The following is a 13534-nucleotide window of genomic DNA, read 5'->3' as shown; positions in this document are numbered from 1 at the left end:
GGTGGGAGGCGCTGCGGGCGGAAGCGCCGCCCGCCCGAGGGGAGCGGCGGCATGAGCGGAGCGGAGCCGGGGCCCGGGGATGCCTCCCGGCCCTGCGCGGCCTCCCGGCGGCGGTACCCGGCCCTGCCCGTGTGGGTGGTGGAGGACCACCAGGACGTGAGTGCCCGGCGCCGGGCTGCGGCGGGTGGGGGCTCCCTCGGCTGGGGCATGGGCAGGGGTTTCGTGTGTCCCGGTTCGCGGGAGCTGGTTGGTGTTTCTGCGCGGCGCGGATGCTCAGTGCGGCGGATGGGAGCGAAGAGAGGTGCGCGGTGCCGTCACCGGCGGCCTCCCCGGGAGATGCGCATTCCCGTCTCCGGGCGCTTCCTTGGGAACGGCCCTCTCCTCCGCAGCCACGCACAGGCCCTAAAGCTGCCTTCCCGGCCGCTGCTGAAACATCAATAAACTTCAGCGCCCAGGTGACCTGGTTCAGCGACTGAGCTACTTATTGCCGTGATCGTATTTTGGCATATTTTAAAGCAATAATTGCTGAATGTTCTTTTCTTCTTTGTACCATTAATTGCTGTGATTTAAAGGAGATAATACCTACCTAACACTGCTGTTGTAATTTGCTAGCTGTTAGTGGGGTGCTTGGAAACTCAACCCTACCCAGTGTATGCCATGTCAGCAGAGGATAAGTAAATATAATCCCATCTCAACTGTTAGATCGACTCCCACTTGATGAGAAATGTTAAAAATCTGGAGCTTTGCCTTCTTTCGTGGAGTCATTGAAAAAGGGAGTGAAGAAGGAATTGCTTTTGAACTGCTACTTCTGGTTTCTCATGATTTGTTTTGTTTTTGTTTTTTTTTTAATAAAAGCATAAACTGAGGCTTTAATCCTAAAGTAACAGTTTCTGTACTAGATTCTTTGAAAAGAGAACATATGAGTGTAGTAAAGTTTATTAAAGACAATAATTTTACAAATTGTTAAGTACTTCAATGCAATTCATTTTTGCTAAGACTCACTGAATATGTGATGCTGTGACAGCTGATTTGTCATGGTAGCCAAGGACTTAGAGTGTCACTGTAATAGGAATTCTGAGATAATGCCTCTTAATGATCCTTCTTTATTTTAGTCTCTATATTTCTGTTTTCAAAACTAACTTTCACTTAAAGTTCTATTAATACTATATATTTAATTTAAAATGTTTTCAGTGTAGGAGTGTGGATGAATTGGTCTATCTTGAATAAAACATAAATGGCTTTTTGTCCCAAAATGTAAGAACTTCAGAGAAAAATTTATGTCGGCCTTGCTGACAGTGATGTTCCTCTAGAGCAAGTTGTCAGTAGCTGCATCATGCACTGATTAATAATAACAGCTGTCATGAAGGAAATTTTGTTCTAAATCCAAATCAGGAGAACTTGTCAGGTTAGAGAACTTAGTCTCTCTTGTCTCTTACAAACTGTGGTTGCACTTACTTGAGGTGCAGTTTCAATTTTAATTGAAGATACTGTAGATTGTTTAGTAGGCCAGATTGCTTCTTTTTTACATAAAAGTAAAAGCCATGGGTCAGGGAACCTGTTTGTTTTAGTCTTGTTTTATCTACTGTTGCAGTAATATACATGTATTTTACAGTTATGCCTATGCAGTATGCAGGGTTGTCATCTTAATCAGTTTTATGCCAAAAAAAAGTAGCTCAGTTGCTGTTGTAATGCAGAGGTCACTCATAATTTTTATTGCTTGTGACAGTCTTCACATTCCCTGTATGATAGGGCTGTGATTCACAGTTCATGTTGGATTTGCTCTGGCAGCCAAGGCAGTTGATGCCGTCTAACTGTGGAAGAGAGTCTGGGTACTGCAGCCCCAAGAGGAATCAGCCATCAGTTTTCTCATTTTTACCACTCTATGTTATTGCAGTTCAGTGGTTTGCTATACTGTAAATTGGTGAGTTGCCTCATCTCTTGTTTTTCACTCTTCTGAGTGAAGAACTTCAGCAGGGAATAAAGTTGGGCAGTTGAGAAAAGTAGTCTCTATTGCAAACAGTCATGGAGGGATTAGGAATTAATTCTTCAAGAGGAATGGGTTTAATAGTCAGCTAAAGTTTAAATCGTGATGGGGTCAGTTTTCAATCTATAGCAGTTAACTTATAAAACATAAGGAACAAACTGTTTTTATCTCCATAGCACCAGTGCATGGCAGGGAAACTTTATAGCATGGGGAAAGAAATATATGGGCAATGGTCTGCAGAAGAGGAAAGGCATTTCTGGGGCTTAGTAGTAAATGGAAAAAACCCCAAACATCTGGGAATTGAATTGAATGGCTAGTGAGAAGAGCTGCTGCAAACAAGACTTCCTATAAAGAAGGAAAAAGTGTGTAAAGCTGTGATTCTTCAGCAGTTTCTCATCTGGAATGCTTGGGCCTATATTGATTGTTGTTCACGGGTTGACTTGCCGCTGGAATTATTTCCACTTTGTATTGTTTTCTGTCTCCTTCTCTCTCTAATCCAAATTCTAAAGGAATAAAAGTGGTACTGGTGCTTTTGCTGCTAAAGCTGTTGCATTTTTCAGCCCACTGGCTATCATAAAAATGTTTTTATTCATGTTGCTTTAGGTGCTGCCTTTCATCTATCGTGCCATTGGTTCAAAGCATCTTCCTGCCAGTAACATCAGTTTTGTTCATCTTGATTCCCATCCAGACCTTCTCATTCCTGTGAATATGCCTGCGGACACTGTATTTGACAAAGAAACTCTTTTTAGGTAAGTCCTAGGTACTGCATCAGAGTAGGCTTTAAGTCTACTTCTTGCTCCCTTTGATTCACGGTGAATATTGCTATGACTGCCTAGGAAGGATGAACAAAAGAGGTATAAGTCAGATTCAAGTTGCATCTTCTGTCATTTCACTTTTGCTGAAACTTTATTTTTTAATGACAAAAGTTACCTTGCATATCAAGCAATTTAAGGTGTGTGAGTTTGCTTTGTGTATTAGCTCAGTAGTGTATGATGGTATTATCCCAAGTGGTTCCTCTGGATAACAAGAAAGGACTCTGCATGGATTCTTTGTCTGAAAAGCTGTAGTTATAAAACAGTCTTTCTCTCTTCACACTGAAAAAATGGCTTTAAGATGGAAATAGCACATCCTTTGTTGGCATGCTGAATATATGAAGTAGAGCAAGATGTTCCTATTACAATCATAAATACCACTGTTTTCCCCCATCATCTAGGGTAGGTAGGTAATAAGCCACTATGATCTTTACTATTGTGTTCCTGTTTTAAAATAAATACTGTTTGCTTCAGTATTATTGCTTCACTATTACTATTGTGATTTACAGCAATTACAAGCTGATGCATTTGGTGTACTTGAATCACCTTAGCCAGAGTCAATATTTCGTTCTCTTATTGGATGAGAAGTTTTGTAGACTCTATAGCAAAATCATTGAATGCCTTGGGTTGGAAGGAATGTTAAAGATCATCTAGTTCCAACTCCCGTTCCATAGGCAGGGACGCTTTCCACTAGACCAGCTTTCTCAGGTCCCCATCCCACCTGGCCTTGAACACTCCTGGCCATGGGTCACCTACAATTGCTTGGACAACCCATTCCAGTGTCTCACCACACTCACAGTGAAGAATATATTCCTGATATCTAATCTAAACACACACTCTTTCACTTTAAATCCTTGTGCTGTCACTGCATGCTGTTGTATAAAGTCCCTCTCCAGCTTTCTTGTAGTCCCTTTGAGGTACTGGAAGGTACTATAAAGTATCTGTGCAGCTTTCAGGATCAACAACCCCAACTCTCTCAACCTGTCCTCATAGGAAAGGTGTTGAAGCCCTCTGATCATCTTGGTGGCCTTCTCTGGACCTGTTTGAACAGTTGCATGTAATTGTTATGTGGGGGGCCCAGAGCTGGATGCGGCATTCCAGGTGTGTGGTTTCACAAGAGCAGAAAAGAGGGGCAGAATCCCCCCCTGTGACCTGCTTATCATTCTTCTTTTGCTGCAGCCCAGGATACAGTTGGCATCATACACCTAAAAAAATAGGGTCTTGATAATGAGGAAAGATGCTAATCCTGTGGATTGACTCGCTTTAATTACTGGGATGACATTTAAAATACACTTGGAGCAGTTCACAATAAAACACTGTCATGAGGTCAGCTTGAAGTTATTTACAGCAATGTTGATGATGTTCCTTGCACTTTCCTCTGTCTGATGTATCAAGAGACAAAGGGCATAGAATCACAGAATCAGTAAGGTTGAAAAGGCCATAAGATTATCGACTCCAGCCGTTAACCTAACACTGCCAGGTCTACCACTAAGGAGTTTATAATCAAAGTGCCATGCTAAGAGTGAAGCCGATTCCACTCTATGTCCAAACATTTTTTTACCTACTACAGATGTTCTTGGTTTGTCTTATGAATAAAGATTTCCCTCTTTTTCTTTCTTTGTTGATGTTGCCCTTACATGGAGTATAGTTTTAGATTATTTGCATGGGGGACTTCAAGGTGTGGAAGATATTTGTGGTGTTCTTGACCATTTTTATAGGGAAAGTAACATTGCTATCTTCTGTCTTTCTCTACTGATTATAGTGAATTAAGTATTGAAAACTGGATTATGCCTGCTGTTTATGCTGGCCATATTTCTCAAGTAGTGTGGCTTCACCCACCCTGGGCTCAGCAGATCTCAGAAGGGAAACACAGTTTTCTTGTTGGGAAAGATGTATCAACAACAACGATCAGGTAAATTGTCTGCTGACATATACTAGTAATACAAAACTCATCTCTATAGCTTTTCATTGGAGTTTTTTTGTTTTCTTAAACAAAACTAATAAATAAAAATAAAAACAAACATTTAATTTGTATTTATAATTTCCTTAGAACCTAATGCAGTTACACTTGTATCAATTTGGTCTTTCGTCTAACTAGTGAAATTGTTATTTGGTATCAGCCATGACTGTTTTTCTAGTGTGAGATGGGTTTTTTTGTTTGTTTGGAGTTTTTTTTTTTGTTTTTTGAAGTTTATTTACTTAAATACTTGAAACAGGCGCTCAGGTAGTAAATTCTCCATCATTTGATAAAGGACAATTCACCTGAGCAACCTCATCTAGCTTTGAAGTCAGTTCTGCTTTGATCAGACGATCAACTATAGAGACTTCCAGTTGTCTCTTTGAATCTTAATTATTGTGTGGTTCAAGTTCAAATCAGAGCCCTCATCATTCTGCAGGATGCAGTCCATGATAATCTTACATTCACCATATTCATAGTGTTGTGATTTTGGGCAGCCTTAGGGGCTATATGCAAATCATGTCTCTTGTGAGCATAGCAAAATAAATATTTTAAAGCACGTTTAACAGAAAACAGCAGAGAAATGCTTTGTTTTGCCACCTTAATTAAAACAATTAAAGCTCTAAAATTCTGAATCTGAAGCCTAAAGACAGCCTAAATTATTTTTTTCTTAAAAAAACCCTAGTGTTTTCTGTTACATTTAATCATTTAGCCAATATATAGGAATAATTCATGATGGTCAAATAGCTCTCTCACTGGTGGCCTTAGCTGGCATGGAAACAACATTTCAGACTTCCTTTTGAAGAAAGTCAGGTACATTTTCATCAGGTTCTAGGCTTACCAAAATCATGACGGAAGAAAGGGAAAGAGTCCTCATAAATACAAATGTCCTAAAAATTTTGATGACAGGAGATTCATAGGCAATAGAAAAAGCCTCATCATGAGTGGACACTAATGTGCTATGAGCTCATGGTGAGCCCTGCAGAGTTTCTGGGTAGATGTGCTGCGGTTGCCTTGTCAACAAGATGGGGTTGTAATCCAGCCCCTGACCTTGACAAACTGAGGGTAATCCATCCACAAGACACTGGGCAACTGAACTTCAAATTTCTTCTGCTTAGGAAATTATTTGTCTTTCTGGTTGATTGATGGTGATTTGAATACCCTGTATTCAAATGAGGCCTTACCACAAGCAAGCCAAAGTTCACACTTCCTAATCTTATTTGTAATTTGAGTTTGTGATGCTTAAGGCTTAATGTACTGCCATACAGGTTGAAATCCGTTCTTTAAATTTTCACTGTAAGCAGAAGTTTTAGTGTTGCTTTTGGTTGGTTAGTTGTTTTGTGGGGTTTTTTAAAGTGGATTAAATTGATAGTTAGCTATTTATCCTCTAGTTATCATGTTTATTACTTAGGGAATGTGTTGGGGGTAGAAAAAAAGTTGAATTCTACTTATGAATTCATAATATTGTACTTTCACTAAGTCAATATTTATGCATTTCAGGGCACTTTGCAAGCCCAACTATCATAATTTTCCCAGAAAATTATAAAATCAAGACAAAATATCTATAGGTTTGTAATCTTATGTGCCATAGTATTGATAATATCTTGGCAATTCTGGATGTTGTCTTTAAAATGCAATTAAATTTCAAATTAATCTTAGTAGCACATAATGCATTATCTTTTTTTAATCAATTAAAACCTTGGGCTATCATAATAAATATAGAATGACATTTAATATATTCCACAATAAAGAAGTAGAAAAAACTTTAGTATAATTTAAACTTGAGGATTAAAAGAAATAATTTTGTCTACACAGTTTTATTGCTTTCATTAGCCATCAAACATCTATTCATTCTTCTCTGAATCCCTAAAGTATAAAATGCTTTTTCCTAAGCTCTTTGCCAAGATGTGTATTAACTGGGAGTTATTGTCAATTGTAGGGTTACAGGCACAGATAATTACTTCTTAAGTGATGGTCTTTATGTTCCTGCTGATCAGCTAGAAAACCAGAAGCCTTTAAATTTGCACGTCATTCTCATCAATCCTACTGAATCATCAAACAGCCGAGAAGGAAATGGTGAAGTAGCATCTGCTAAAAGACTGAAGCTTAATACAGATGACACAGCAAGTGCCACTTCTTCCTCTTCAGAGGCTCCTGATGACTTTGATCACATCATCCCCAGTGTGAGGAAAAAGGAAATACAAAATGCAGGTGCCCTAAATGGGGCAGAAACTTTGGCAGAGGGCTCAGCTTCAAGCTGTCTTAAAAACAGTGAATGCCCAGTAAGGGACATTGCTAAAGATGTCTGCCAAGTACTGCAGAAAGGGGATGCATATGTTTTGGACATCGACTTAGATTTTTTTTCAGTTAAAAATCCATTTAAAGAAATGTACACACAGGTAAGTGTGGAAGTTGAGTAGCCTCAAACCACTCACAAAAGAGTCCCAGCCTTAATATTTATGTCTAGGAGAAACTCTCATCTAAGCTAAATTAGCAGATTAGCTGATCATGGTTAATGATTCATGGTAATATTTTAAAGAGGTATTTCCATTTTAAATAAATATTTCTAAGGGAGTGTATGTGGTAAAAAATTTCAACCACCAAATGGGGGAGTTTCTTACACTTGGTATCAATATTGAGTGTCTGTTCAAACTCAGGGGTATACTCAACTTCTGCTTCTGGGACAAAATGCTATGGTTGGGTTTCCAGAGGTTACCTTCCAAATACCTGCAGCAAGATTCATCGGGGAGATGAGAGCCTTTATCATTTTTTACCTGCTATAACCTGTGCTTAGAAAGCTATGATAGTATCTGGAGACTGCCTTTCAAAAGGCGCAATAGTGTTGATTATCCAAAGAGTGGTAGCTTGTCCTGATGAGAGGCTGTTATACTTATTATTGTCTGCCTTGCTAGAGTAGGGAAATGATCTTTTTTTGAAGGCTTGGAGGATTGGGTATCTCATTTGAAGAGTCATTTTCTTCTTCTTTTTTTTCTTTTTCAAAGACAGAATATGAGCTTTTGCAAGAGTTGTACAATTTCAAGAAGCCACATAAAAATGCAACAGAGGTATGATGCTTCCTTGTGGAACGTATGAAGGAATGATTCTTTTTCTTTACCCAATGAAAATGAGTTACGACAGCAGGAAGGAACCTATCAAAGGTGCTTAATGAAGTGGTCTCACATTAAGCTATGCAGCTGAATGCTAATCAACAGCATCTTAGAATTTTTTTCTATTAAATGTTTTGATTAAACATGTTAATTGCATAAATATTTAGTATGAGTGTGAAAAATTGCTTCTGTAAACAAAATGGTATTTGGCATGGAAGGAATGAAAACCTAGTAAGTCACGAGAAAACTTGTTCTTTTTGTGGTTTAACTGGGCTTAGGTTTGGTGGGGTGTTTCTTCTTTGGTTTTATGGTAGCTGCTTCTTTTTTCTTTTTTTTTTTTCATTCCTCCCTCCAGGCTCTCCCATTCCTTCCCTTGTTGCTCTTTCTTGATAATCAGAGCTGTGATGAATGCGTAATTGGTATTTTGCCTTTTTGTTCAGATGTGGAAAGGATGGTATTATGCTGTATTTGAAGTACTGCAAGAAAGTACCGTGATGTACTTTTTATTTTATGTGCTGTGTGCTTCTAAAACATGGAAATACAGGTTTTCATAATCTCATCTGAACACTAATACAGAGAGATTCAACACATTTAATTATCACAAATAAATGAAACCTAATTAATATATGTGAATAGAGAAATAAAGATATGTTGAATATTGGCAAATTGTTTTTTATATTTCTTAGTTAACCAGGAATAAGGACAGGTACATATTTAAAAGGTGGCTTTTTTAAATTTGTGATGGGAAGACCAGAACAAAGTGAGATGATTGATTCTGAAGGTGTAACAGCTTTTGCAGGCATTTGCTGTGATCCTCTTGAAAAAATGTGTTGGAATGAATCAGTTGTTTGATTCCCCACTTCCAGTAGATCAATCATTACAGAAAATAAATCATAGAATAAGTCAGATGTTCTTACCTCTTTTTTTTCCTAACATACTTTTGTATATACTTATTTAAAGGAAGATTTGCTGGATTGTGTTGAAAACCGTGTTCATCAGCTGGAGGATCTGGAAGCAGCATTTGCGGATTTGTGTGACAGTGATGATGAAGAAACCCTACAGAAATGGGCTTCATATCCTGGGTAGGAATTTTGAGAGGCCTAAACTGCAAATAGAAGTTTGAGAACTGATTAGTCCAGCATTTTTATAACAGAAAAGGATAGGATCTGTGCAAGTACACACTTTTTCCTTTAGTTCTAGAGGAAAAAGAGACACAAAAAAAAAAACAAAAAAAAGAGAGGCAGCCTACTGTCTTCTGCACTACTGTAAGCTTTGGAAGCTCTGTCTTGTACAGCTTCATGCAAGTTTTGTTGTCTGTGGATAGAGGCATATTTGGTGACTAAAACCTTGGTCATTCATGTGTAGCACAGCTCTCAAAAAAGGCAACAAACCAAGGAGGGCATGGAGAAGCAGTTCTTTGGTGCTCCCAAAGGTTCTGCTTTCTTTGGAGAAACAGAAGTTAATGGAACTGTACCTGAGCAACAGTCTCCACTAGACATCTGAACTGCATTACTCTGCTTTTAAACTAGATGTTTTCACATGAAAAGTTTTCAGATGAAAAGAGACAGTCAAAGTGAGCTTTTCCTTGATAGGAAAATCACTCATTTTCCACAGTAAATGCACCAATTACTGAATGACCTCTGTAACAGTGACAAGAAGTATTTCCTATAAAGTTCATATGACTTTTGAGCTGCAACAGCTTCTCTGCAGATATAGCCTAAACGAAGCACAAGGAATATTTGCCAGACGCAAGTATAACTGTAGGGGTTTTATAGGAAACCTGGTGAAACAGTGCAATAATACTGATAATTTCCATTTTTGCAGGTGCAAGATGACAGAGGAGCAAATTTCCTTTTCAAATCCTAGGCCATCATTTCTACTTCCCTCTTTTTTCCTCCCCTTTTTTTTTTCCTAACCATTTAAGGTATATAAATGTTTCCAACTGTTCGTAACAAATGTTGGTTTTGTTTTACCTCCAGAATGAAGCCACTTGTTCAACTAGTTCACAGTTTGAAAACCAGAATGGAAAGCCCAGACTATGAAATGGTAGGTGACCAAAAAAAGCAGACAGATGTCAAAAGCATGGCTTCAACAGAGAGGGAGAGAGTCATACTTCCTTTCAGACTTGCTTCTTGATTCAGGACTTCATGTGTTTTTGGTAATTTTCCTCAGGTTTTATGTCTTATTACTTAGACTTTCCTCTCAAAGCTGCTAAAATTCTAGTCTGCTTGTCTGTCTATAATTAGGCAACTTTAGTGTGATCTCCCAGGACTGTGATGTCTTGGGCTGCATCCTGTGAATGGAGGCTAAATTTCACCAGTCTGTTGATCACCTTTGCAGAGCTTAAAATAAGGTACCTATTTTTGTAACATATCAGAGCTATATCATCTTTCAAGGGCTGCAGCATACTCTGAATTCATAAGAAGAGGTACAATGTACTGGAGATAACAATCCATACAACCTCCAGAATTTTACTTGTTTAAAGAACAAGCTGGGGGTGAAATCCCACTATGGGAAGAGGTGCAAGTTACCTGACGGGCTAGGGATGATATTCTAAAGATTTTCTACATGCATAAGCTGTATCTATAATTTATCAACAGAAATTAAATCTCTCTTTAATTTACCCACAGGTCCATCAAGCTGGTCTGACCTGTGATTATGTGGAGCTTCCTCACCATGTTAGCACTGAAGACGAGATCCAAGGCCTCATGCAATCCATTAAAGTTCTACTGACAGATCTGCCCAAGCCCACACTGGTGACAGTTGCTCGGTAAGACTGTGCAGATCCTTTCACTTCAAAGTATCCAGGCTATGCTTATGAAGCTAAATGATCCTGTCAATATAGTACTAGTTCTCTCTTAAGCTCTATTAAAGTGGAAGCTTTACAGTGCTTCAGCACAGGTTATGTAAAGGCTGTGATGAGGCCTTGTGTGTGTTGGGATTGATAGCTGTCACTGGAGTTCGTACATCTCTACTTGTGTTCCTTGAGCTAATTAAAGCATAGGTGGCTTGGGCTGAAATCCCACCTTCCTTACTCTCTTGCTCTAGGGTTTATTGTACTACAGATAGGATTTCTTTTTTTCAGTGAAACTTTTGCTGGAATGAGTTTTAATCTAGTAGACTGAAAGGCATTTATATTGTTTAAAGCTCTAGTAAAACTTTTTATGGGATAAAAGTTTGGCTTCCAGGACTGTAAGGGTTTTATTTAGAATAACAGAATGGAGTTTGAGGCCAGGAACCTAGGAGAACCAAAGAACTGGTCTGAAAAAAATCTACTTTGAAGACCACAGTGTGGCTCGAGACAAATTATTGCAATTTAATCAGTCAAAAATACTAATTGTGCTCTTAAAGTGCCAGCAGCAATAGCAGAAGCTGATATGAAACTGGTTTTGGCAACAAGAACTAGTATGGCTAATGGCTGCAATAAAAGAAAACTCTGTTCCCTGGGCCAATTGCCGGGTTATTATACACTGCTGTGGAGAAACCAAAATCATCTCTGTAGATCTTAACAGCTAAAAAGTTCAGGAAGTCAGTTTTTACTACTATCTGTTTGAAGTTCATTAATAGATACTGTTGAAAATGCTGTATGCCAGGTATTGTGAAGATATTTTTCAAGTTTTCCTGCCTACTTTACCAGTAGCATTTCAATTTTTCAATCTAAATTTTCCATGTGTCCTTTAATTAGATAATTTGGTTGAACTTTGACTGGCAGTGTGTTCTGTGCCAGATTCAGGAAGAGAGCAGAACTAGAAAGATCATGTCCCTGATCTGCTGCAGACTTTCTATTAAACTTAACATGTAGTGGTAAGAAGCACAGCACTATGCTTCAGAGGGAGGCAAAACTTGCCACAGTTTGAAAGAAGATTTAGCCTAGAATTGCAGGAATACACAAGTGGTTATGGTTGTGATATCTGTAGTCTCATGCTGCTTTTTTTTTTTTTTTTTTTAACAGATCAAGTTTGGATGACTACTGCCCTTCAGAGCAGGTTGACATCATTCAAGAGAAGGTTCTTGATTTACTACGTTCAGTGTACGGCTCGCTGGATGTGCACTTAGATTACTCAAACACTTCATCTTCTTCATGACCTTTCTTCTTGTGTTGCTGTCTAATGAAGAGGATTAATTTAAATTGTTCATTAGCTGTGATTGCAAGGGGAAGACTGCTGTTATTTCAGCAGGTGGCACTAGAACCCAAGGTGACCCAGCTAGGGTTTGAGTTGCATTGCTTTCTCCACATTAGCTGCATGTGAACTGATACCTGTTTGGCTTTGTTCAGATTAGTGCTGTAATTCTTATTTTTACCATCTTGTTTCTTAAAATTGGTGCAAGAGAAACGACTTTTTGTCTATAAATTGAGGGATTTTGTCCCTTTTCTTTGTGTCTGTAAAAAAAAATTAAAATACATAATTTCTTAAAATGGTTTTCTGTTATGTATGTTTTTTGTAATTTGGTAACAGATTTGCTCCTGAGTTGTATTATGTCTTTTAAGAACTGGTTTTAAAGATGCCCTTAAAGTTGTTGGTCTGTGTAGTGGTCTTTCCTGTCTATTTTGCTGAGATGACCCTCTCATTTCTCTAGAGCAGCTCATGGCTTCTGCCCCATCCACAGAATATCATTTATGTTTATTTTCTGTCTCACTAATGTCTTATTTTGCCTTAGAATATTTTATTGGTGGCTTAGATAATATCCCTAATATACAGACATTGGGCTTGGTATTTTCACTTCTACATTATTTTGAGGATAAAAACTATGTGTGCATGTGTATGCTTTTATGTTTTAAATCCTGTAAGGAATTGATTGCTTTTTCAGAAACAAAGATTTTGCTTCACTGAAGTCAGCAGCAAAACATTCTGTACCAGGCTTTCACTCATTTCAGTATTGCTATTTAGGAAATAACAGTTTTAGAACTACTTAATTTAGAAATCAATATAGCTCTAAAGAAAACTGGCACTTCAGAGTTAAAAACCCCACAGGATTTATTGGGAACGAAACTGAAACAGGAAAAAAATGCTACCTAGAACATTGTCTTTTATTATGAATAAATTTTGCTTGTAATTTCTTCTGAAATGGTGGAGTTTATTTGCTAACTTTACTCTTTGCTTTACAGAGACTTTGTGCGCTTTTTAGTGTTTTTTACTACTTCTGCTGTTGATGTAAATGACTATATTATAGATTGTAAGTATATAATTTCTTTAAAATATTTGTTCTAGTAGAATAAATTCCATGACCATGGATCCGTTTTGTTTCTGATTTTGTAACGTGTCATAAGGAGCCTTGGAGCCAATATCCTTAATGCTTCATAAATTATAAACAGCCATACATCACATACAGCAATGAAGTGCAGTCACATTATGTGCTGCTTCTGTAAAGATTGGGTTTTTTTAAAGTTAAAAATGCTTCATGGTGGGCTTTTCATAAGGTTGTAGAAAACAAAAAACCTGTGTGGGGCATGGCTGAGCATCTCCTGCATGGGCAGGTGAGAACCAGTTTTCCTTGGGGAAAGCCTGGGCAAGGGAGAGCAAAATGCTGCCTGGCAGCCAGGGCTGAGGGATCCAAATTGGGAGAACTTTTAGTATGGACCAAACCCAATAGTGCCTGCAGCTCTGCCTGGATGCTCCTCTGGGGTGCCTTGTTTAGTGAAAATTAAACTTACTTCTTGGCCTTTTATCTGTGG

At 38.3% G+C, this 13534-nt stretch overlaps 1 protein-coding gene across 2 annotated transcripts; it reads left to right on the top strand.

The window, feature by feature from the left end:
• The first annotated feature begins 2 nt into the window (after positions 1–2).
• On the top strand, positions 3–13092 carry C1H5orf22 (chromosome 1 C5orf22 homolog). Of its 2 annotated transcripts, none has more exons than XM_064427287.1 (9): positions 3–156; positions 2588–2733; positions 4559–4708; positions 6693–7152; positions 7756–7818; positions 8821–8942; positions 9840–9906; positions 10491–10630; positions 11813–13092. In XM_064427287.1, exons 1-9 carry the CDS (start codon positions 52–54, stop codon positions 11943–11945), a joined length of 1386 nt encoding a protein of 461 aa, XP_064283357.1. In that variant the 5' UTR covers positions 3–51; the 3' UTR covers positions 11946–13092. The 2 variants fall into 2 exon arrangements, with proteins under 2 accessions (XP_064283357.1, XP_064283367.1); XM_064427297.1 differs by lacking the exon at positions 3–156 and adding an exon at positions 1809–1921.
• Positions 13093–13534: the final 442 nt, after the last annotated feature.

Source organism: Passer domesticus, chromosome 1, assembly GCF_036417665.1.
Source record: "Passer domesticus isolate bPasDom1 chromosome 1, bPasDom1.hap1, whole genome shotgun sequence".
NCBI lineage: Eukaryota > Metazoa > Chordata > Aves > Passeriformes > Passeridae > Passer > Passer domesticus.
This window is presented reverse-complemented; position numbering and strand designations above follow the sequence as displayed.